We start from the raw sequence: 25,076 nt of genomic DNA, 5'->3' as shown, positions 1-25,076 counted from the left end.
AATCAGAATCACAATAGAACATAGCAAGTGCACTCTTACAATTACTTTCACCATGAAGCACAAAATGACTTAGACTTGCACAGCTGCAAACACAGTGTTTTGTATGGAATGCGTGCATGTCTTGAGTTACCAGACAAGCAATGCTTTATCTAGAATTTTTTCTCTTGTCCCATTTTTGGTGTGAGTGACACTCAGACAGGGGCATATCTATCTCTGTTAATGCCCTGTGTTTTTATAAGGGGCTGCAGGTAATGCTTTTCTACTTATTTGATGTATCCATATACTGTTTTCAATACCTACAGAGAGCTTTAAGGTTTTCCTCTCAAATAACTATGTCCTGAGGATGGTCTCGCGGATGGAAACAATTTAAGACCGAAACATTGACGCATCGCTCACCTTTCTACAAAACATCTCAGGAGTACCTGTTGGGTTGCTCTGTTATAGGTTTGTGCAACACAAAAAGATGATGGACGGAATGCTGAACATTGTCAAACATTCACCCCCAGTCACAGATCTGGGTTTAATCCATTGTTATTTTGCTCACCACATCATTCTAGTCTGGACCCAGCCATACGCAAATGAGCCTTGACCCTGTTCCCCATGGGGAGCAGTCCAGCCCGAACTGCCAGGCCAGGTCCTCAGTGGCCTGGAAACAAGCATCCTGGGACCAGTTTCAGGGTGTTGTAATTTAGCAGTGATTAGATTAAGCATTAGCAGAAGACATCTTGTATTTAGTAACTACTGTGAACATTTTGCGGAATCCATTTTGTATTCATGGCAGCCATTTTCTCTGCTACATGCTGCCATGTGCTCACCCTGTGCTCTGTCCTACCTTTCTGTTAACTGCTCTTGAAATCTGCCTAGTGACAAGTTATATTTAGCATCTCTTACTTTCGCACATGCTCAGTAAGGTCTGCAGCTGTTAGTCCTTGGAAACTGTTAGCTCCTCCTACCTGTCGACTGTGCATTTTCCACATGACCTTACATGTATACAAGTCTTGTTTCCATAATTGTACCATCTCCTTTTAGCCTCTGTGTGGGTATAAAAGGACCATGCTCTCTCAGTTCAGTGTGCTACTTCAGACATTACCCTAGGGTGCTGTTTGAACTGTAGTACCACCTCATGAGGTTAATAAACTTTTGTCTTTTATTCCAGTTTCTGTGCCAACTTCTTCCTACATGGTCTGAGGACTTTGTGCAGAGAAAGGTGAACCCCTTGCACTAGTAGGCCTTGCTGAGGCTTACTTCAACAAGGGTATCACCCCTCATCAGCCAGGCTAGGTTGAAACCGGTGGCGTAGTGATCACGGATCCCACGTCTGGCATACTGTTCCCACTTAGGGTGAAAATGCAACACAGAAAGATGAGGGGCATGATGCTGAACATTGTCAAACGGGAAGTATCCTGAACAACAAGTCGTGAACCACGAAGTCGTGGAAAACGAAAGCGAAACAACGCTTTTGTTTTCCAGAACTTCCTTGTTTAAGGGCCTTAACCACACATGTGTGAACCACGTACATGCGTGGTTAAGGCACAGAAGAAGGGAGTTGACGCGATCAAGGAGGAGGTAAGTTGGACTGGGGCTGGGGCTGTTTTTTTGGGGGGTGGGGTGGGGGGCTCGGGTGAGTAAGGTTTTGGGGCGGGGAGGGAGTCAGGGTTTAGGTTTTAGGGGTGGGGTGGGGGGTTGGGGTGCTTTAGGTTTTAGGTGCGGGGTGGGGAGTCGGGTATTTTTAGTTTTTGGGGGTGGGTGGGGACTCGGGTGATTAGGGTTTAGGGGCGGGGAGGGGGGTCAGGGTTTAGGTTTTAGGGGTGGGGTGGGGGTTGGGGTGCTTTAGGTTTTGGGGGGGAGTTGGGGTTGTGGTAATTTTGGGGGTGGGGTGGTTGTTGGGGTGGGGGGGTTGCGGTAATTTTTAGGGGTGGGGGGCCAGGAGGGACGCATGCTGGAACCATGCGTGATGATCACTAATGCCTTTACTATGAATGCCTTTACAACGAGTGTCTTTACAATGAAAAATCGCTGTTAAGGCATTCGTGGTAAAGGCATTAGTGATAACAACGAGGTCATTGTTCCAACCTCGTTGTTCAGGCATGGGTGGTTGAAGCACTCGTTGTTTCGACATATAACCTTGTCAAACATTCACCCCCAATCACAGATCTGGGAATAATCCATCGATATTTAGCTCGCCACGCCATTCCAGTTTGGAACCAGGCATATGCAAATCAGCCTTGACCCTATTTCTCATGGTGAATAGTGCAGCCTAAACTGCCATGTCAGGTCCTCCTAGGACCAGAAGCAAGCATCCTGGGACCAGTTTCGGGGTATCACCCCTCATCAGCCAGGGCAGCTTGAAACCGGTGCCGTAGCAAGCACAGGACCCACGTCTGGGCACACCCTTCCAACTTATGGTGAAAATGCAACATAAAAAGATGATAGACGGAATGCTGAACATGGGCAAACGTTCAGCCCTGTAATAGATCTGGGTTTAATCCATCGTTATTTTGCTCGCCACGCCATTCAAGTTTGGACCCAGTCATATGCCAATCAGATCAGCCTTGACCCTGTTCCCCATGAGGAACAGTCCAGCCCGAACTGCCAAGCCAGGTCTTCCCTGGACCTGAAACAAGCATCCTGGGACCGGTTTCAGGGAATCACCCCTCATCAGCCAGGCTACCTTAAAACTGGTAGTGTAGCGATCATGGGGCACACGTCTAGGCATACCCTTCCTACTTAGGGCAAAAATGCAACACCAAAAGATGGACGGAATGCTGAACATTGTCAAATGTTCACCCCCAGTCACAGATCTGAGTTTAAACCATCATTTTTTTGCTCTCCATGCCTTCTATTATAGGTTTGACAACAGCCTCTCTATAGATAGACTATAAAGTGGGTTTTCAGTATATTAACATAAGTGAAGCTAAATGGACTACAACCAACATAACTATTCTTAATGTACTTTGAAACCTTAGTCACTGTAACCACTATCATTTATCTGACTTTTGACTTGCTTTACTACATACACAAATCCTTATCTACTAACAATTGTAGATAGAGATTTGTGCCAAACTCCCATGACTCCACGAGACAGGCGCAACAAGACATTTTTCTTGTTGTGCACTATGGCACAAGGCTCTGTACGTGGTGCATGGGAGCCAAAAGCGCACCAGGACAGAAAAAAGAGGTAAGCAGTGCTACATCTTAGTTGATACGGTGGTGCTCTGCTTTCTCACTTTCACACAAAGCAGCACAGCAACTTTAGCTGCTGTGATGCATTACATTTAGTAAATGTGGGCCATGGTTTTCAAATATTTCATCCCATTTACGTTGATATGAGAAAATGTACATCCAATGGGACAATATTTTTGTAAACCATATTTAGGACATGATATTCTGACACACAAAAACCTATAACGGTTGGTAAGGTTAGCCAAGATATGCCAATGTGAGAGCACATCCACACAAAACAATATATACCCTAAAATATATAATATACATTTCCTTTTTACCACCAAATGTTTCAAGTTTTATCAGTAAAAATAAATATAGTTAGCACGATGTAGCATTACATTTTTTTAATTCAAGGTCAGGAACCTGGTCATGATTTATGGCTGGTTACTGTGTTTTTGTGAATGTTTCATGCTTCAAATCAATGAAAAGGGATACAGGTTGCCCTTGTCTTTTTTGTAATACCACAATATCCTAAATCCGTATTCTCTGCATATTTATCATTTTATTCATTGATATTAAGTACTTACATGGTGCTTCTGCCATTAAATTAATTCATGTGTATGGCTGCATAGAGGCACTAGTAAACAGGTGCAGGGTTTTATATACTTTTGTTAACAATATTCTGTAGTAAGTTAACAATTATGATACAAAAGACTTTCTGAGAAGTAATCACTATTTCAACTTCACAAATTAGTTTTTTTCTGCACTCGGCCTATCCTACCATTAATCTTAATGCAGGATGTAGGCAGGAGATTCAAAGGGACACCACTTATTTAAGGTGCTAGGAAAAATGTGCAGTAGCAAGGAATGTGTGAAAAATAAGTAATCATCACTATTTAATGTCTCAAAGAAAAGGCGTCATACATTGGCCTCTTTCTACTTTCGACACCATTCCAGCTGGGCTTTTCCCACTGGGCAGCTTAAGTCATCACAGTTGGAGCCACCTTGGGAGAAATCTCAAGGGCAGCTTGGTGTAATAGGTGCCAAAGCTTGTGGGTATATTAAATCAACTCCCAAACAAAGAATACATTTCCAGTACACACATAACAAGTGTCCCTTATGTAATGGGAGTTTTCTCTCAGTGCACCAGAGGACACTCTCTGGAGTTCAGTGTAAGAGAACTACAGTTTACACAGAATTCTTGCATGGCGTTGGTGGGCCACAAACGGTGGTGAATCAACAAACAATTTTGCAGACTGCGGCATTGCTTACATGACATTCACTATGGCAGCGCTGGTGGAGGCTCTGCTGCCAGGAAGGCCATCTTTCTATATTCTTCTAGTGCGGTGGGGAACTGCCGAGGAGGACCAAAAGGACTTCTGTTTTTTTAGGAACGCCCATTCCTGCACACTATTAGGGGCATATTTATACTCTGTTTGCGCCAGATTTGCATCATTTTTTTTAATGCAAATCCGGCGCAAACTCAACTCCATATTTATACTTTGACGCTAGACAGGTCTAGCGTCAAAATCCATGGAGTTTGAGTAATTTTTAGTGTGGACACCTACCTTGCGCTAATGATATGCAAGGTAGGCGTTCCCGTCCCAAAAATGACTCTAAGGCATGTGTGCCTTTTTTATCCTCCTGCGTCATTTTGACGCACGGGAGGAGGCGGGCCTTAAAAACTGGTGCCCAGACGGATTTGCTTCATTTTTTAACACCTGGGTCAGGGCAGGCGTTAAGGGACATGTTGGCTCATTTCCATGGTCTCTGACCATGGAAGCAGTTGACAGGTGCCCTTCCCTGCCCCCAGGGACACCCCCTGCCACCCTAGCCCACCCCTGGAGGACACCCATGGATGGGTGTACCCTTCCATGGTGAGTGCAGGTAAGTGCAGGTAAGTATATCTACTTTTTTTTTTTTTTATGGCATAGGGGGGCCTAACTTGGGACCACCTACATGCCACTGTGCTCATTTCCATGGGGTTTGTGCATCAAAAAATGGCGCAAGTCCGGTTTGAGGCATGATTTTTGCCTCAAACCGGACTTGCACTGTTTTTTTATGCACAACCTCCAGTCATCCCTACGCCACTGCTGCCCGGTCAGCGTCATTTATTTTGACGCTGACCAGGCCGCAATTCCGGCTACCGTCATTCCTTAAATATGACGCCGGGCTGGCGCGTTGGAATGGCGGTAGCTGGCGTTAATATTTTTGGCGCAAATCTGCACTGGGCCAGGTTTGCGTCAAAAAGTATAAATATGAGCCTTAGGCCCTTATTTATACTTTTGGACGCAAACCAGCGCCGGCGCTGGATTGCGTAATTTTTTTTACTGCCTGCTAACTCCATTTCTACGCGCCATGCGGGCGCCTTACTTAAGGAATTACGTTAGCCGGCGCTGCGGACTGGTCAGAGTAAAAAAAAAAGACTCAAACCAGGCAGCTCCGGAGTAGGGGAAAATGGGGGTTGTGTGTCAAAAAATGGTGCAAGTCAGATTTGAGGCAAAAATCATGCCTCAAACCGGACTTGCGCCATTTTTTGACGCACAAACCCCATTGAAATGACTCTTGTCTGAGCAAAGACAGGAGTCATGCCCCCTTGCCCAATGGCCATGCCCAGGGGACTTCTGTCCCCTGGGCATGGCCATTGGGCACAGTGGCATGTAGGGGGGCCCAAAATAGGCCCCCCTTTGCCACTTTAAAAAAATAAAAAATATATACTTACCTCAACTTACCTGTACTTGCCTGGGATGGGTCCCCCCATCCATGGGTGTCCTCCAGGGGTGAGCGAGGGTGGCAGGGGGTGTCCCTGGGGGCAGGGAAGGACACCTCTGGACTCCTTCCATGGTCAGAGACCATGGAAGTGAGCCCACAGATCCCTTAACGCCTGCCCTGACCCAGGTGTTAAAAAACAGTGCACATCAGGCTGTGTGCCATTTTTTAAGGCCCGCCCTCTCCTGTGCGTCAAAATGACGCGGGAGTATAAATAAGGCGCACAGGCCTTAAAGTCATTTTTTGAGCGGGAATGCCTACCTTGCATGTCATTAACGCAAGGCAGTTTCCGGCATCCAAAAAATGACTCACACGGAGGAATTTTGACGTCCGCGGGCTTGGCGTCAAAGTTTAAATATGGGGCAAGGTTTGCGCCAAACGTGCGTCAAAATGTTTTACGCACATTCGGCGCAAACAGAGTATAAATATGCCCTTAGGGGACACAGGAGAGGGCGGGCCTTAAAAAGCGGCGCACAGCCTGATGTGCGCCGTTTTTTAATGCCTGGGTCAGGGCAGGCGTTAAGGGATCTGTGGGATCACTTCCATGGTCTCTGACCATTGAAGGAGTCCAGAGGTACCCTTCTCTGCCCCCAGGGACACCCCCTGCCACCCTCGCCAACCCCTGGAGGACACCCATGTATGGGGGCACCCATCCCAGGTAAGTACAGGTAAGTTGAGGTAAGTATACAGTATATTTTTTATTTTTTTAAAGTAGCATACGGGGGCCTATTTTGGGCCCCCTACATGCCACTGTGCCCAGTGGCCATGCCCATGGGACAGAAGTCCCCTGGGCATGGCCGTTGGGCAGTGGGGGCATGACTCTGGTCTTTGCTCAGACAGGAGGAATTTCAAGGGGGTTTGTGCGTCAAAAAATGGCACAAGTCCGGTTTGAGGCATGATTTTTGCCTCAAACCTGACTTTCACAATTTTTTTGACGCACAACCCCCATTTTCCCCTATGCCGGCGCTGCCTGGTTTGAGTCATTTTTTTTTACTCTGACCAGTCCGCAGCACCGGCTAACATCATTCCTTAAATAAGGCACCCGCATGGTGCGTAGAAATGGCATTAGCCGGCGTTCAAATTTTTGAGGCAAACCAGTGCCAGCGCTGGTTTGCGCCAAAAAGTTTAAATATGGACCTTCGTTTTTTAATTCATTGTCATTCAGTGGAGGGCACAGCGTTTTACTTCTTATATTCTTACATCTCAATAGACTTTAATACAGGGTACTAAGAAGTGTATTAATATATATTTCGTTGGACACCTTACTAGCAGAGTCCACTAAAATGTTCATTGAGCGCCCTGTTAGTAACACTTTCAGCTGTGGTTTGTTTTCTATTGTTGGTTCTGAGAACATGGACTGTAAAATCATAACATAGAAGGTATGTAAAGTTCTCTTTGCAATTTAAATTTTGTATTCAATATTGGAAGGTGGATGTGTGATTCTTGCAGTACAGCCAAGTTATCTGGTATACAATTAAAAACGATATAATCCTTTTCCCACACGTTCTCTCATTAACTTTAATATACTATTTACTAAGGGAGAATCACAGTGCTGACATATTAACTACACAGAAACACTTATAGTTGTACTTACCAAGTCAGATAAACAGTGATGTTTACAATGGGCTCTTGTAATCTGCAATGAATACAAAAACATGAAATTCCAAAAGCAAAGAACAAATGAAAGAGCACTGGGTGTTCTGGGTGCAGGTGCAATCTACTGTATCTGTCCCACAATACAGGCCCATCGATTGAGGATCTGTGGTAAACTTGTGTCTACACGATACAAATAGTCTGTTTGCGGTGATTGCTAAATACCTGGCTAACAAGCAAAACATGGCTCAGAACACTGGTATTAGAACATCATTAGGATGTGTAAATTCAAACATATGCCTGGAGGGCATAAACAGCTCCACAGGCTGAAAGTATACCAGTGGTTGGGTTGGACGGTGTGTTTCTTTGCATAGCCATTCAGGCCCTTCACAGGAAAGATCTAGGTTATTTCAGGCTAACATTAAATGCTTGCTCTAAGAGTACTGAGATTAGCAGCACAAATATTTTGGATACATTTGGTTACAAACCGATGCCAGTGCCAGAAATGAGTGGTTTTTGTCCTCCATGTTCCTGCAATGCTCTACCCTATGAGGTCAGAAAAGAAGACCACCATCTGAAATTCAAGAGCAAAATAAAAACGTAATATGTGTGGGGATTTAAATACTTGATATGAATGTCTTTTAACATTGATATACCACTCCATCATACATATGCATATTGTGAGCCTGGCCTGTGACAGAATATTTAATACCAAGGCTCAGTGCTTTAAACGGGAAAAAATAAGTGACCAAATTAAGAGATAGACTGAGGGTGGGGTTTTGGGTGGAGTTTGGGGTGGAACTGGGGGCGAGGCTAAGAGGAAAGGACTTATTAACTAAATTAAGACTTTCTCAGTGCACAATTGTACATGAGAATACAGAAACATTTCTACTATCTGTATTATTATTTTTGCATGTGCAAAAGGATACATTTTTCAAATTTCAATTACGTGCAGATTGTTTCTGCACTCATGCCATCTGAACAACTTTTGAATTTTCACTTATCCACTATAATGGATGCTGTTTGCAGTATGAGAAAGAAACCTAGCCAAAAACATACCATGATCCTGTTCTTGTTGACGGATTTTGCCTCTCCCTATCTGGATTGTTACTGTTTATTCAACTTTGGTGCTTCCTTTAAAGTACCTTTTGTAATTATCTTGAATTCAATAATAATGTTTATTCACCTAAAGTGGTAGTTGTCGGTTTAAAAGTCACAAAATAATGATGCACATTGATGTAAAGTATTTAAAGAGCAAAAAACTAAGTTTGTGGTACTCCATGGGGTGACTAAGAAAATAAGCATTGATGATTTACGTATTTTTTTATTTCTTTACTTATTTCTTTAATTCTTTATTTATTTATTTATCCTATTATGTTGCAAGTCAATTAACTTCCTGGCAAAGTTAAAATTGGAGTCACAGTTCCTCCTGTGTGCTTTTATTTGTATCTAAAGGGCCCAGGAGCCTCTTGTGAATATTTACCATGAACAGACATAATTGTTTCATTTTTCCTTCATTTCAGCATGTAACTTTGTAAGAGGACATATAGTATTTCAATGAATGTTGGTGCCAAGCTACTTCTTCAGAAAGTGAAACTCCTTTAAAGTGATGCATTTTAATTCATTTTTAAATCAAAAACTGCAGATTTCCCATCTCATTTTCCCTCATTCTTCCTTTTCCTTCCCCTCTCTCATCCTTTCCATCAGACCCTTCCATCCTCCTTTCTCTAATTATATTTCTGTGACTCCCTGTCTAAATCCTTCTGTCTTCTACTTAATAATGCTTGTCTTCACCCCTCTTTCTTTCTTCTATCACTTTTTTCATCTGTCTGTCTCTGTCTTTAGTACCTTTCCTTCTCACCTTCTCCAACCCTTATCCTCATTCCTGTTCCACCCTTTCACCCTATCTCCAGATTGTTTCTCTTCTCCTTTCTATCTCCATCTCCTTTCAAATGGTATAAATGTGCACATGCAAAACTCGACTGACATACATACATATCATATACCAGAAAGAGCTATCTGCCAGAGAATCCGTGGCAAACAGTACTAGCCTTGTCACAGTGGTCAAACACCCGGCAGATGCATTTCAGGGCACTGGTTCGTAACCCGATTTTAAAAGACACTGTAATTATGTAATTCTGCAGCTCAGGCATTTTTTCCGCATGGTAATGGAATTGCTGCATTTGTCACATAAACCATTATCTGCTGCATAATCTGCAGATTATACCCAAAATAATGATTTCCAGCTTAAACGGTTTAAAAGTTGCTAAAAACATGGTGACAAATGCTTCTGTGCAGTGGAAGACCCTTCGCAATGGTTTGCTGATAATCTTGGAGTTTCTTATTGCTGTATCTGGGTAGTAAACTGGTACTAATAAAGTGAAATCCTTTCCCACACAGTGTTACTATATGTAAAAATGAAAAAGTAGTGTAGTAATACTATCTTAAAATTTGCCGCATTAGGCCTCCTAATTTGCCTTTTCTGGCTGAGTTAATTTAGTAATTTCCGCCACATAATTTGATCCTGCTCTACAGCAAAATTACAGTGGCCCTGATTATAGTGCAAAAAAAAACGTTTTAGAAAACACTAGGGCTGGACGCAGAATGAAATGCACCATGCTGCAGCAGAACCAATTTAAAGCATGACCGTGGCTTACTTTGGGTGCAAGTGCATCACATGTATAACAGTTGAAATATCTGAAAATAAAAGAATGGTGCTGAAATGAGCTTAATTGATATTTCACAGAGAGTTAATGATTGATTAAATCATGCCTGTTAGAAATGGGGTCTTTGGTTGACAGTCAGGTTAGCCCCTGTTCAAGCAAGGACCCTAACTCTTGTCAGGGTAAAAGAGAATCATCCTCAGCTAACCCTTGCGTACCCCCTTGGTAGCCTGCCAGAGCAGTAGGCTTAACTTCAGAGTGCTAGGTGTAAAGTATTTGTACCAACACACACAGTAACTTAATGAAAACACTACAAAATGGCACAACACCAGTTTAGAAAAATAGGAAATATTTATCTAAACAAAACAAGACCAAAACGACAAAAATCCACAATACACAAGTCAAGTTATCAATAAAAATGCAGAAAGAGTCTTTAAGTAGTTTTAAACGCACGCTAGCGCTGCTAGTGTGAAAATGTACCTGGTGCACGTAAAAAATAACCTTGCACGGGCGGGCGTGCGTCAAAAAGGGCTTGCAGTGCGTCTATGTCGCTCACGAGCGAGACCTTGCGTCGTTTCCCCCTTCTGTCGAGTCGGCGTGCGTCGGTTCTTCTCTCCGCAGGAGTGCAATGCGTTGATTCGGTCCGCACACGCGTCCAGGCAGGCCTTGTGTTGCTTTTGCACACACACAATGGTTCACGTCAGAAATTCAGCCGCACGATGATCCGAAAACCATGCAGCACGGGTTGCGATCTCCCAGCCTCCGTCAGCAATGCTGCGCGTCGTTTCTCCTGCCCTGTGCGTCGATTCTTTGGTCGCGTTTCCGGGGAGCGTCGATTCTCAGCCGCAGAGCCGGCGGCGCATCATTTCTTCAGCCGCAGATCAGAGTCGTGTCGATCTTTTCCCTGCACGGCGCTCTGTGCGTGGATTTCTTCCTCTTAGGCTGTCAGCTTCTTCTTTCAGGGTCCCAGGAACTGGATGGGCACCACAGGGCAGAGTAGGAGTCTCTCCAGAGACTCCAGGTGCTGGCAGAGAGAAGTCTTTGCTGTCCCTGAGACTTCAAACAACAGGAGGCAAGCCCTGAATCAAGCCCTTGGAGATTTCTTCTCAAGATGGAAGGCACACAAAGTCCAGTCTTTGTCCTCTTACTCTGGCAGAAGCAGCAACTGCAAGATAGCTCCACAAAGCACAGTACAGGCAGGGCAGCAGCTCTTCTTCCTCAGCTATTCAGCTCTTCTCCAGGTAGAGGTTTCTCTTGGTTCCAGAACTGTTTCTAAAGTCTGTGTTTTTTGGGGCCCTTCTTATACCCAATTTCTACTTTGAAGTAGGCCTACTTCAAAGTAAAGTCTCTTTGGAATGTGAAATCCTGCCTTGCCCAGGCCAGGCCCCAGACACTCACCAGGGGGTTGGAGACTGCATTGTGTGAGGGCAGACACAGCCCTTTCAGGGGTAATTGACCACTCCTCTCCTCCCTCCTAGCACAGATGGCTCATCAGGATATGCAGGTTACACCCCAGCTCCCTTTGTGTCACTGTCTAGTGTGAGGTGCAACCAGCCCAACTGTCAAACTGACCCAGACAGTGAATCCACAACAGTCCCCTTGGGGCTACCTAGGGCCTACCTTATGGGTGCCTTACATGTAAGAAAAGGGAAGGTTTAGGCCTGGCAAGTGGGTACACTAGCCAAGTCGAATTTACAGTTAAACCTGCCCACACAGACACTGCAGTGGCAGGTCTGAGACATGATTACAGAGCTACTTATGTGGGTGGCACAACCAGTGCTGCAGGCCCACTAGTAGCATTTGATTTACAGGCCCTGGCACCTCTAGTGCACTGTACTAGGGACTTACTAGTAAATCAAATATGCCAATCATGGATAAGCCAATTACATACACATTTTGTAAAGGAGCACTTGCACTTTAGCACTGGTTAGCAGTGGTAAAGTGCCCAGAATAACAAAAACAGTAAAATCAGAGTCCACCACACATCAACAACCTGGGGAACAGAGGCAAAAAGTTAAGGGAGACCACGCCAAGGATGTGAAAAGTCTAACAATGCTTATTAGGTGTTGACAAATTCCATTAGCATGTCTGAATTGCAGGGAGCCCAGACAATGCAAATGAGCTGCTGATGGTTCATCAGCAGCTCAGCTTTGAACAACATTGATACGCGACTGTGGAATGTCGCGCTCATGGTCTCGCTGTTCCTATGAGTACCGGTACTCTCCTTTGCAAAGGAGAAGTTCCGGTACTCAGAGGGTAAAAGCTGAAAAGTAACAGTACTTAGTACCAGTGAGTACCGGCCCATTTAATGCACTGCCAGGGCTGAAAGGTGCTTGAACCCAAGAATGCTGCGAGGCCATACCTATGCCGATAAAGTGCAGAACGAACCTCTTTTACCATGACAACATTCTGCCATCTGGAATATAGGAGGGTGTCCTTGGATCAGTATGGGATCCTGTCTTCAATAGATCATGGTCAGGAGTCCTGCAAGGTTTCAGGGGCGTGTATATAAACCACATTTATGGATTTTATAAACAGCTCTAGTCCACCATACATTTCTATTTTTCACAAAGAAAGAATGATGCACTTATAGAAAGCTAATAAAAAACGAAGTTTTGAAGAACGTGAGATAACTTGAACCTCCTTCTTTCAGCTTGTTCTATTCGGTGTTTTCAGATGTCCTTCTGCGTTTTCTTGAAGAAACACTTCTAAACTCCAGCTGTGCCCATACGCTCTTGTGTTGGACTGTATATAGTGCCCCAGTATTTCCTGACACACTTTTATACGGAATAGTAGCATCGATTACATTTTCTTCGGTTATTATGGAGGTGTTTTCATGAGATCCAGGACAGCTTTTCTACACTTGAACCTTAGCAGCATCAGTTCCAGTGCGAACGATATTCCCGATGCCTCAACCTGGCCCAATTGTATTCTACCATTTTCTTCTCATTCCACGTGACTCCCTCTGCCCTCTAAGCTAAATTAACCATGTTCTTCTCTCTGATTGGAAGCCGAGTTCCAACCATGCCCGAGAACCTTTTTCTAGACATCTTCTCCTGTGTGTTTTCCCTTACTGTGTTAGTTTACAACCAACCCTGTCTTGTATTTAGCTCTTATCTGTGTTTGGAGTACTAACTTTTTATCTCCCAAGGTGAGCGTCTGCACTTCTGATCCCCTGTCAATTCAAGATGAAATACAATAACTAGAGACCTTTCTTGTTATCAGATAATCATTCCACAAACCAGCCCAATACCAGCACTCCCCCTAAAAAAAACTTAAATATCCCATTTCAAAATGGCAGTTTCCTTAGCAGTGAATGCATCTGCTGCTCTAACTATATTCCTGATAATTAATCTACACAGTGACATATCCCCAGGCATAGACCTAAAAGGAATTATGCTGATAAAATGGAGTGTCTCTCCCATGACGGGTTCAGTTGTGATAACCTGTTTTCTAACTTGCTTCAGCTCCCTATTCAAAGGAGTCGACTCTTTTTTTAAACAATTTTATGTATTTGTCCAATAAGCATACAGTCAGCATTGTTACATAGAAGGAAGACAATAAGGTCAACCCGACCTGGCTTGTGACAAAAAATAGCTGATATCGTATTCAGTTAAACCAATTAACAATAACAATCCCTCAACCGTTCCCACTCCCTCCCACCCCTGCTTCCATGTAGGGTCCATTTGTTTCAAGTCTTCCCTATGTGATAGAGTTATCCTTCCTCAATTTCAAAAAGTTATAGGAGTGATCCGGGGAATAGGGATCTGTCACGAGCCCCCTTTCATTCAACCTGCGTGTTTATTAGTTTGTGCCACTCACTTGGGATGCAAATCCGTTGGTTTGTGTGCCAGCATAAATGAGTAGTGCTCTGGTCATCTCCGCCCAGGCTAATATGGTTTCCTGTGCCTTGTCGTAACTCCTGGTCCTTCAGATGTGTACTTCTTCCACCCCTGCCCATTCTGCCATATCTAATTCCCATGAATTTCTTCTTGGGGGCCCTGGGACTTAGCCAATGAATAGCTATACGTCATTTTGCAACCACGAGGCCTAACACAGCGTCTAGTCGGCTTCCAAGCTGAGTTTTGTGGTAGGAGTCCTAGCAAACACTTGTCACTCTGCAATGGTATATCCCATCCCGCTGCTACCTTCAGCTGGGCAAGGACCTTCCTCCAGGAGCTCCTTATTGTGGGCCAGGTCAACGACAAATGAAGAAAGTCAGCTTCATCTGCCCCACACTTTGGCAATTGTGGTCCCAGGAGAGGTATAAGGTGTGTAGACACCTGGGGGTCAGATATAGCAGATGTATAAAAATTATATAGAATTAATTTGAAGCGAGCACTGACCGCTACTTCTTTAACACCCATATGTATTTTGGTCCACTCCTTTGGGGTAAGTTCTCCTCCCATATATAAGTGCCATTGATTCTCTATTGGTAGTGGTTGTTCTGTTATATCTGTGCATAGTGTTTGTTATATGTGAGTTATGAGTCTGCGCCCCCCTGCCATCTCGAGGAGGGTACCCAGTGTTTGGGCCGGAGCGGGTGCCTCAGGGAATGTGGGCCATAGCTGCCTGGCTATTGATGCGATTTTTGCAAATTGTAAAAAGTGTCCCATACACATGTTAAATGTTTCCTGTGCTTGTTGGTTTGTAATAAATCTATTATCGGGATAGAGGTCAGATAGCGTTAGACAACCTCCTTCCTGCAATTTGGTCACTGACATTACCTGTTTCATCTGTACAAAAGGAGGTAATATCCAAATAGCCGTGTCCGTGGCATAAGGTGCTCTCTTAATAACTCTACTGACTGCTCGTTCCCAAATCCTCCCCATCAGATGAATCAGAAGGGGGAATGTGTGAGATATTCTTCCACCCTTCGTCATAAGTTTCCTTAGCTGGTAAGGCTTGTATTCCCTCCAACAGGCATCTCTCCCAGTTTGTTTCCCCATCTAGCCAATGTACTGCGTGTTGCAACTGGGCAGCTAGATGGTATAAATAAAGATCAGGGACCTCTAATTCATCTTTCTCCCATTCTCTTCAGAATGTGGGTAGACTGACCCTACACTGTTTGCCTTGCCATAGGAGGTTGAAACATCAGCCAGTCTAATTCTCTAAATACTGATCTTGGGAACTCATAATAAGACCCCTGCATTACGCATAGGCATCGTGGTAGTACCACCATTTTTAATAATGCTATTTTGCCCATTAGTGATAAGCGCAGTGTGTTCCAGAATTGTTTGGAGGGTTTTAAATTTGCAATCACCAATCCTAGGTTGAGATTATAACATTGATGTTCATCGTGGGTAACGTGTAGCCCTAAGTACTTAACCTCATCTGTTTTCCATGGGAGACCCTCCAGTGTGTTTCCCTCTAATTGTTGACCAACTAGGGCTCCCAGAGGGTACAAGACTGATTTCTGTACATTAACCTTGAGCCATGAGAATTCCCAGTATCCTTGCATCATGTTTGATAATATTTGAAGTGAAACGTCTGGGCTTCTGAGATAGATCATAGCATCGTCTGCATACAGGGATACTATATGTTCCCTGGCTCCCACTTTTATGCCCCATCCTGGTAGGGTATGTCTAAGTCTGCATGCAAGCAGTTCTATTGCAATGGCAAATATTAGTGGGGATAGGGGGCATCCCTGTAGAGTCCCCCATTGAAGGACAATCACCTCTGAGACATGTCGCCCTGTTCGCACTATTGCTTTTGGATCGGTGTATAATGTTTTAACCCATTTTATATAGCAAGAGCCCAGCCCTGCCTTCTCCAGGACCCTCCATACATAGTCCCAATGCAGGGACCCGAAGGCTTGTTCAATGTCAAAAAAGCCAATGTGTAGCTTCACTCCTGCACTTGGGGATCATTTATCACATGTGCCAATTGTCTTAAGTTTCTCACAGCGTTCCTCCCCGGGATAAACCTTGAATAATCCTCATGTGCCATGAAATGAGTCGGGCTGCCAATACATGGCTGAGGAGTTTAAGCTCACCATTTAGCATTGATATAGGGTTGTAGGACCTCGCTTCCATCTGGTCCTTCCCCGGCTTTGGTATTAGGGAAATCAACGCTTCTGTCATTGAACGTGGTAGTGCCCCCTAAGGTACACCTCTGCATAGACTTCTATTAGTTTATTTAATAATATGGTTTGGAAATGTTTATAAAATGTAGAGGGTAGGCCGTCTACCCCAGGTGCTTTGGCTAATTGTAAGGTCTTTAGTGCCTCTAGGAGATCCTGTTTGGCCTCCAAGATTTTTCATTCATCAGGAGATAGATCCAGCAATGGGAGCCGATCCAGATAACTCATTAGGTCTTGATTCCTGCCTGGTAATTGAGCCAGAGCCATCTTTTAATACAAGTATTGGTAGAAGGGCCTGCTCTGACCTGATCAACCTAGCTAATAGCCTCCCCGCCTTGTCCCTTTCGCAGTACCAGCTTTGTCTAGTTTTCTTTCTGTTGTGTTTATCTAAGATATCCCATATTTCACAAAGCCTGTGTTTTTGCCTATCCCAAGTTGGAGCCAAGGACTCATCAGAAGCAAGTTGTTTTTCCAGTCATTCTAATTCAATCTCCTGCTTGGTCAGGTCTTGTTCCAAGGTACCTTGTACTCCAACTGAGGTGGTGATACATAACCCTCGGATAACCACTTTCATAGTGTCCCATTTAGTGGCTCTAGTCCCTGTCGTGCTCCACTTAGTCTTAAAATATTAAGTCAAAGACTTTTCTATAGTGTCACGGAATCCTGAGTCTGACAGATATTCAACCCGAAGACGCCACAATGGGACCTTGGGTGGCTGTCTACTAAGGGAATGATTCAGTAAAAATGGGAAGTGATCTGAGATATATCTCGCCAGATACTCTATATTCGATACTCAGTGGCCGGCTGACGCTTGAAGGAAGAAGTAGTCCAGACGACTGGGTATTATAGGCCAGGGAGTGACAGGAATATGTATGAGTTTGGGGGTTACGTTGATGCCACTTGTCGAGGAGTCCCAGGCTGTGCAGCATCTGGCACAATGCTGTTGTGGAGTGTGGTTTAAGCCCCCCCCCGGGCCGGTGGAGTGGGGGTGGTGGGTGGTTTAACCATCCCATCCTTCATGAAGTTGAAATCTCAAGCAAGGATAATTTTTGTTTCTAGGGTGATCTGCGCATCACAGATTAATGACCCTAGGAAGTTCCCATCATCAGTGTTGGGTGCATTGATATTGATGAAGCATAACTCATGTGCATCCAGTAACCCCTTGAGAAGGATGTATCGGCCTTCTGGGTCTATAACATGTCTAGTGAACTGGAAGAGGAGCCCTGGGGCCACCCATATTAGGGTGCCTCTACCGTATCCCGAGTAGGGTGTTTCAATTACTTTCCTGCACCATCTTTTCTGTTATGCTTTAATGGAGTTCTCCCACATGTGTTTCTTCAAAAATGCAAAGGTGATGATGATCAAGTAGTATAGATTCTATCTAGGACCTGTGGTCCTGTTCGTCACGAACTCTCTGAAAGGAGTCCGGCAAGTTTCAGCTGTTGGGGTTCCCAGACATCTCCTTCCCAAATCTTTATCAACACTCAATATTTTGGTGCCTCTCTTGACGGGGAGTTACAGTTCACATTGTGCAGTAAACATCAGCAAGTGTGTATATGGCCTACTTTTCCCCCCTTTCACTTGGCCCATGGATGTCTGGTACCCAAAGTCTATTAAGCTGATCCCGGGGTGTCCATGGGTTGTGAGCCCAGTGAAGAATACGTCTCCGCTGACTCTGGGAGTTGGCTCAGTTGAGTATAAGGGTTCTGTAAGTCAATTGGGACTCTTTCTGACTGTGTGTTCCATCTTTGGCCACCACAATAAAACCCGTCAAGAGGGATTGAGGAGTATCCTGTCATTGAAAGGGTGCCTTTCGTTGGTTGCCAGTTTTTGGTTGTTTTTACACAGGGGATCTCGCCATTTGCGGAACCGTTCTCCACCATCGAGGCCCATTGAGTCAAGCCAGTCAGTCAGTTCCTGAGGGGTTTCAAAAAAGTAAGCTTTGCCTTCATGTTGTACTCACAAATGTGCCAGGAGGATTAGGCTATATTTGAGATTGTGGTATCTCATTCTCTGCATTGACCATTAGGACATTTTGTCAAAGCTCCTGGACCCTCCTGGTATAGTCCAGAAAGATCTCTATGGCAGTGGCTTTATATCAGGGGAGTCTTGTGTCCGGACATATTGAAGGATTTGGTCTCTATCTCAGTGGTTAAACAGTTGCGTGATCATGGCACATGGCGGAGCCCCTAGCTTCGGTTCCGGACCAAGTGAGCTATGAGTCCGTTCCAGTGAGAAAAATTTGGACAGTCTTATTGAAGGCATCACCAACTGAATTCATTCCTCAATTAATAGTTCTGTGGAGGGTCCCTCCGCGCATTCTGGAAATTCCCAGAAAGCAGAGATTATTACATCTGGAGTGACCTTCTGTGTCCTCCAGACAGTCTTCCAGCTGTGTTGTTGTGATGATATTATTTGTGTTTGACCAATGACTTTGTGTTTCACTACTGTGCATATTAGTTGCTCAATGTTCACCAGTAGCACATTGTATGTTTTGTTCAGCCTAGCCGCCTATTGGCTTTGACATTGCATTAGCCATTACATTCTGTATTCTGCCTATTGGCTTTGACATGATGTATTCAGTTTAGCTGCCTATTGGCTTTGACATTGCATTAGCCATTACATTCTGTATTCTGCCTATTGGCTTTGACATGCTGTATTCAGTCTAGCTGCCTATTGGCTTTGACATGCTATTAGATATTACATTCTGTATCCAGCTTAGCTGCCTATTGGCTTTGACATGATATTATACATTGCATTTTGTATTCAGCTCAGCTGCCTATGGGCTTTGACATGATATTAGACATTGCATTTTGTATTCAGCTCAGCTGCCTATTGGCTTTGACATGATATTAGACCTTACATTTTGTATTCAGCTCAGCTGCCTATTAGCTTTGACATGACATTAGACATTGCATTTGATATCTAGGTTAGCTGCCTATTGCCTTTAACGTGGAGTTAGACATTGCAGTTGAGAATCCAAGCTGTATTTTTCCAAGCTGTGTTTTTGCACAAGATGAACCAAGATGTTTTTCTCACACCAGACTAGACCTGATAAGAGAGGGTAAATTTGGTGTTTTTCCTTTTTGCTCAAGCTTGGGAAGAGGAGCAGTCTAGGAGATCTGGCCAGTCTCCAAAGGCTTGCGTAGTTTTCCCGAGTCTGAGAGGAGGGGGCACACCTTTGTAACGGATGACTCGGGCTTCAGAGAATTAGATTCTTTTCTGCCTGACTTCGGACTGGAACTTGGCGCCAGTTGCCAGTCTCCCGTGTGGGTAGATAATCTCTTTCTCGCAGTTGACCGGAGTCATCAACTTGCAGACCCCAGAAAGATGAAGCTGTAAACAGTTTCTCACATGGTGAAGTATTTGTTTTGCTTTGCATTCAATATCTTATAAATATAACTTGCTGTGTACATTGCAACTGTGATATATTTTGTTTTCATTGAACGTGTGCTTGAAATCTATTAATTCGTCTCTCACGAACTTGTGGGTGGGGAAGAATTAACAACAATAAAAGTCTTCTTTGAACTCAGAAGTGCATTCTTGATATGTTCTGTAAGCTCTGATACGAGTTAAGAAGGAAAGCAGAACAGTTGTCGTACGTTGAAGGCTCTCCACTTTGGTTTGTAGTTCTTAAATGGTGGTCTTGAATGTGACAAGGTCACCTTCTTTGGAAGTTACCCTGTCTACTACTTTCCAGAGATCAAGGCACAGGTGGTTTATGTCTATGGCTTTCGAGTCCATTTTGGTTTCAAGGGCTTCGCGCGTACCATGAATGGCTGCTAGAATTTCGGATGCAGCCTGTGTAGAGTTGTGGCCCTTTGGTGGGGAGGTGTCCGTTGACAGTACAACATTAGTGTCCCAGCCCAGCACTTTATATTGCATGATTTTATTGGCCAGTGAGCCCCTCGTGGCCTTGTCCTTCCCCATCACTGTGCCAACGATGAGGCGCCAATTACCGCAGCAGATCTCTGTGCCTAGGGCCGGGGTCCCGGGCCCCAAATGTCAGTGTTGGCCTGTAAGTATTTCCAAATTATCTCCGTGGGGTATGGCATTCAGCATGAGGTTTTAGGAGACCACTTAGGTGCAAAACAGCAATGCTTTTGGGGGACCGCAGTGGATGGCTCAATATTATGTCTTAAGAAATCTCCTTATGGCCGGTAGAGTCCCCATGAGTCAATATTTTCTAGGTCCCAGAGGGGGAAATAGTTTGTCTCTGAAGACCTCTATTATTGCGCTGGGGATTAGCAATATGCAGTAGGGGCCTGATCTTAGGCCTTCTTTTTCTTAAATGTGGTCAATACTCACTGTTTTTGGACCCTCGTTGCAAGAGTCAGGCTATTTTTGTTTCGTACCCAGTCCTGTGTAGCAAACAGCAGTGGTGCCGTACCGTTCACAGCTCATGCTTCTGTACCCCAGTGACAGCAGGGACCCACAGGTGGGCTAAGTCTCAGGATCTGAGGGCTGTCACCTGGTGTCTCCTGCATGTTCCCGGCCAGGCCCACTCCCCGATAGTGCAGCCCGTCCATCGGACTGGGCCGAATCTACTGCTGTTTCTGCTGACGGGCCGAAGGCTCCTCCCTTGTAGGCTGTCCACATCCGGCTCTGCAACCGATCGCCTGCAGCAGTGCCATAGCTCTCTGGCTCCATTCTTTCCTGATGCCACTAAGCTGCTCTGATCTCAGCAGCACGGACCTGCCAAAGCCAGGGACTGGTAGGCCTTGTGTGCTGTAGCTGCTATTAATATTTTTCACTAGGTTACATCTCTGGTTTTCAGGCTGTGGTGGCTTCGCTCCAAGTGCCTCAGTTCCTCGGTTACTCTAGTGCAGTGTTCTCCAAACCCCGGTGCCGGTCCGCGGATCACCGTGCGCAAGGTCTTCAAATATTGAAGGCATGTTTAAATACAATTAAATTAAAATTATTAAATCAAAACAAGCGGGCCACGGAAAAATTATCAAACATTTACCGGTCCGCGGCAATAAAAAGGTTGGGATTCACTGCTCTAGTGGATATTGTGCTGCTGTTGCCACCGAAGGGATCAGGGTTATGTCACGTATATTTACAGTGCCGATTGAGTCAGGATTACTGTTTGGGTGGGAAGGATATGGTTGGATGACTTTTCAGGGTGTGGAGCTCCGGCAAGACGCGTTTACATCTTGCTTGGACACACCCAAAGTGGTTGACTCTTGCTCCAAAAAATAATTCAAGGAAGACCCTAGGAGGATTACAAAGATGTATTTGAGACTATGGGCCTGATTTAGAGATTGATGGGAGGTAGTTAAACAGTCCGGGTCACGGAGGACATTACATTGCTATCCTGATGGACTTGCACCCGCCAGATTTAGAGATCACCACTCAGTCCAGCAGTGATCTCTGAACTTTCAGAGAAGCTGACAGTATGGCAGTTCCTCTTAAGGTATCAAACGTTTGCACAACAGACATCGGTTTTAACAGCCTTCTACAAAACGTTTTGTTTTTAAAAAACGATATCCTAAAGTGGGAGTTATTTTAAAAAAATAAATAACTAGTGACCCCACACACTCAGGGAGTTTTCTTCTTTATTATATTTATTATTTTTTTCTTTTAAAAAAGTTGGTTTGATGCCCTTACTCCGATGGCCTGCCCTCCAGCAGGCCAGATTCCATTGACAGAGTCAACCAGAGCACCACCGACAGAAAGCTGATGGACTGCCCAACTTTAAATAGTCGGGCAGACCAAGAATTTGTCAGACAGGATACTTTGTCAAAGCTGAGAGGGGGTACGCTGTCCGCCAGAATCTAAATTGGGCTCAAAGATGACTTAGACCAAGGTAAACAGTAAACAATTGAAAGATATCCCATTTGGGACCCTGTTTAAGCAATGCAAGCCTGCTAGATGACCCTAGGTCAGAAAAGTGCATGAGGGTCGCACAGTATTAGCCATTAGCCTGTTCTAATATGAATATTTAGTAGGGCTTTGATGGATGGTACTATCAAGAAGCCGGAGAAAGGGGATGTTTCTGTAGAAATGCATGAATATCCGCTACACTTCATTGAAGAGGTTTAAGCTGTATTTGATGAAAGCAGACCTATGAACAGAAGCCACAGAGAGCAGATGTATGTTCAGCATTGCCCAGGTGTCCAGATGGGAACAGTACTTTTTGAGGAGAGCTCTGTTGAATTACAAAACACACCCAACTTTGAGGAAAAGTGGTATTCTGCAAGGGAGAAAATTGATATAAGGCAGATGTGTCAACCCAGCAGGTTAAATGGCAGGGCAAAGTGAGAAAGCTGTAGAAAGCTTCCTTGGGTGACTATGAGAATAAGAAATAGATCAAATGATCTATCCTCTCATAAGGTCATTTGAAAAGCCCCACTATAGACTACATAAACAGACAGCAACAGCCTATGACAAGAGTAGCAACTAAAGAGGGGAGAGTGGTGCAAAACTGTGGGTGGCACCATGGAAGCCACAGAAGATATCTACTGAATTCCTTTGAAAGATAGGAGACCTGGATAAATAGACACATTTGTCTTTTGAGCTATGAAGAGCGAAGAGTGGTATACTTCAGGGCAAGATCCATACCAGTATGGTAACTCCTGGTGGTAAAATAAATGTGTTTTGGACACAAGGATCTTGATGGTGGCAAGTGAGAGTAACACTTAAGATAATAATGAAGACAGTCACCTTGACTACTGCAGTGTAACAATAAAAGGAACAAGTGATGACAAACCTGCACTACCATAATTATGTGAAATCAGAAACAACACCAGGAAATCAAATAGAAAGTGGAAATGTCCACCACCAGAAGGAAAGCACAAACAGCCCAGGATGATACGGAGCCATGTAAGATGGGGTCATCAGCGTCCAAGTTAGTCTTCCTGGACTAACTTCAGCGCCTTGAGACTCTCACAGGTGAGTAGTGCACTTTACAAATGCACTGATTGATTGATTGATTGATTGGCTTTTTGCAGAATTGAGGCAAAAAGCTGCATTGTCCAAATGCTGAAGTTAAAGGTCTCAAACTTGGGGACAGGGAAGCGGGAAGGATCAGAGGACACAAGGTAGTATAAGGCATTTACCATTATGCTGCAGAAATCATTAAGAGACAGGTGCAGGGTTAATTCAGCACTAGAGGCGCAGATGGAGAGGGTGGAAAATAACTCCCTGGACCATCACCAGTCATAAAACATTGAAGCATTAAATTATGACTTCTGCCATACAAGAGCAAGCAAAAGTCAAATGAAGGAGGTTTCTATGTGCTGCAGTGTTCACCTTTACATTTTTTGTCCCGAGCACTGAAATGAGGATTTCCAATGACCACAATGGATAAAAGGAAGAGCAGCAATGGGGTGGTTTAATGTTCTGATGCGCAATTCTAATCTTATTTATTCACGAAACAATCAAATATAAAAAGAATGGTATTGATTAGGTGTCCTGGACAAAGTTAGGGACGACTCTAATGTCTCTTATACTTGCCCTTAAGACATACACCGAAATGCTAGTGCTAGAAAATGCCTTGTCTCACACATCACAATGACAGACATATTATGTAAATTATTAAGTTCTTTCTAGATATTCTCTATTTCACTTTTCTAACTGACTTGTCGTACCATTCATTATATTAATGAGTCCGTCATTCACTATATTAATGAGTCCCTGTGGGCACGAATGAGTCATCCCTGGATAAATTATGTATATATTCCTGAGACAAGCCCCAACAATGCTATTAGGACATTCTTGTGACTGTTAAGAAACTGAACAACACTGACAGGAAATGGCAATTTTTTCTGCCTGCCCACTCAGAAAACTACACTAGATACTGATGCAAAGCCAGAGTGCAGTTTTGCAGTATCTACCACTGGGTCAGGCCTCAACCGCAGCTCGCACCGAGAACTATGATGCTTACAATATCAATTTAATGTCTTTGAATTAAATGTAATCTATTTTAAGTTTTTATAAAATTCAGGGTTGTGACAGATAGCAAGTTAGTAGCTCTGCTGACAGCAGTGATAGGAGTTATTCGGTTTGCCTAACTGCTTTACAAATGCAGAAAGATCCAAAGATGTCGCTTTCAAATAGTATGAGACTGATACTTCAGTGAGGGTTGAACTGTGTTTAATTGTTGGTTGAGAAAGAAGTCAACACATGCTACTAAAAAAACACTCCAGTTTCTAAATCTTTTTCAGATGCATAACTATTTTCTTGGTCTCCTTGATAGTCCTTCGTTCTGGCCATGAATGACACTGAATCAAGTCTTAAGCCCGGCGCTACATAAACGGATTCGTCACAGTGTCTAATTCAATGAGTAATGCATCCATTAACATTTTTTTTTTCTTCACGGGTTATGACTGCAGACCTGGACCTCAAGCTTGTGAACTTGCAACAATAATTCCCACCTCATAATCATGATTGGTGGGGATATTACTTTTTGTTGTGAATGTACGAGCTTGATGTTCAATATGCTGGCTTGAACCATCGAAAAAGCAAAGTTTAAAGGTTCATTATACATATCAGGTACCTGGTGGCTATAGCATAATTGATGATTATGGGTGCTTCTATGCTGAAATCAGATTTATTAGCTGAAGTGCTTAGGATTCTCAGACCCGAAAACTAGAGCTCCAAAACATCAAAGAAGGAACTACCCCATCAAAAACATCACGGGCAGAGACAGAATTTCCTGTTCATAGCTTGAGGCCTCAGATTTGGGTTTGCGGACTCGAAATGTTTTGAAGAAACCAGGGATCCAATTAGGTATATTTTGAATAGCCTTTCTGTTCTTCAAAATAATATTTCATGCTTCACAGAAAAAAAACCCTCGTTCA

At 44.0% G+C, this 25,076-nt stretch overlaps 1 protein-coding gene across 1 annotated transcript in view; it reads right to left on the bottom strand.

The window, feature by feature from the left end:
• DRAM1 (DNA damage regulated autophagy modulator 1) overlaps positions 1-25,076 on the bottom strand; it is a 234,533-nt gene that overhangs the window by 31,361 nt on the left and 178,096 nt on the right. Inside the window, exon 6 of the mRNA XM_069228974.1 lies at positions 7,529-7,570. Within this exon, the coding sequence (XP_069085075.1) occupies positions 7,529-7,570 (42 nt within the window). The remainder of the gene's footprint in view (positions 1-7,528; positions 7,571-25,076) is intronic.

The sequence above is a fragment of the Pleurodeles waltl genome, chromosome 4_1, assembly GCF_031143425.1.
Source record: "Pleurodeles waltl isolate 20211129_DDA chromosome 4_1, aPleWal1.hap1.20221129, whole genome shotgun sequence".
Taxonomy (NCBI): Eukaryota; Metazoa; Chordata; class Amphibia; order Caudata; family Salamandridae; genus Pleurodeles; species Pleurodeles waltl.
This window is presented reverse-complemented; position numbering and strand designations above follow the sequence as displayed.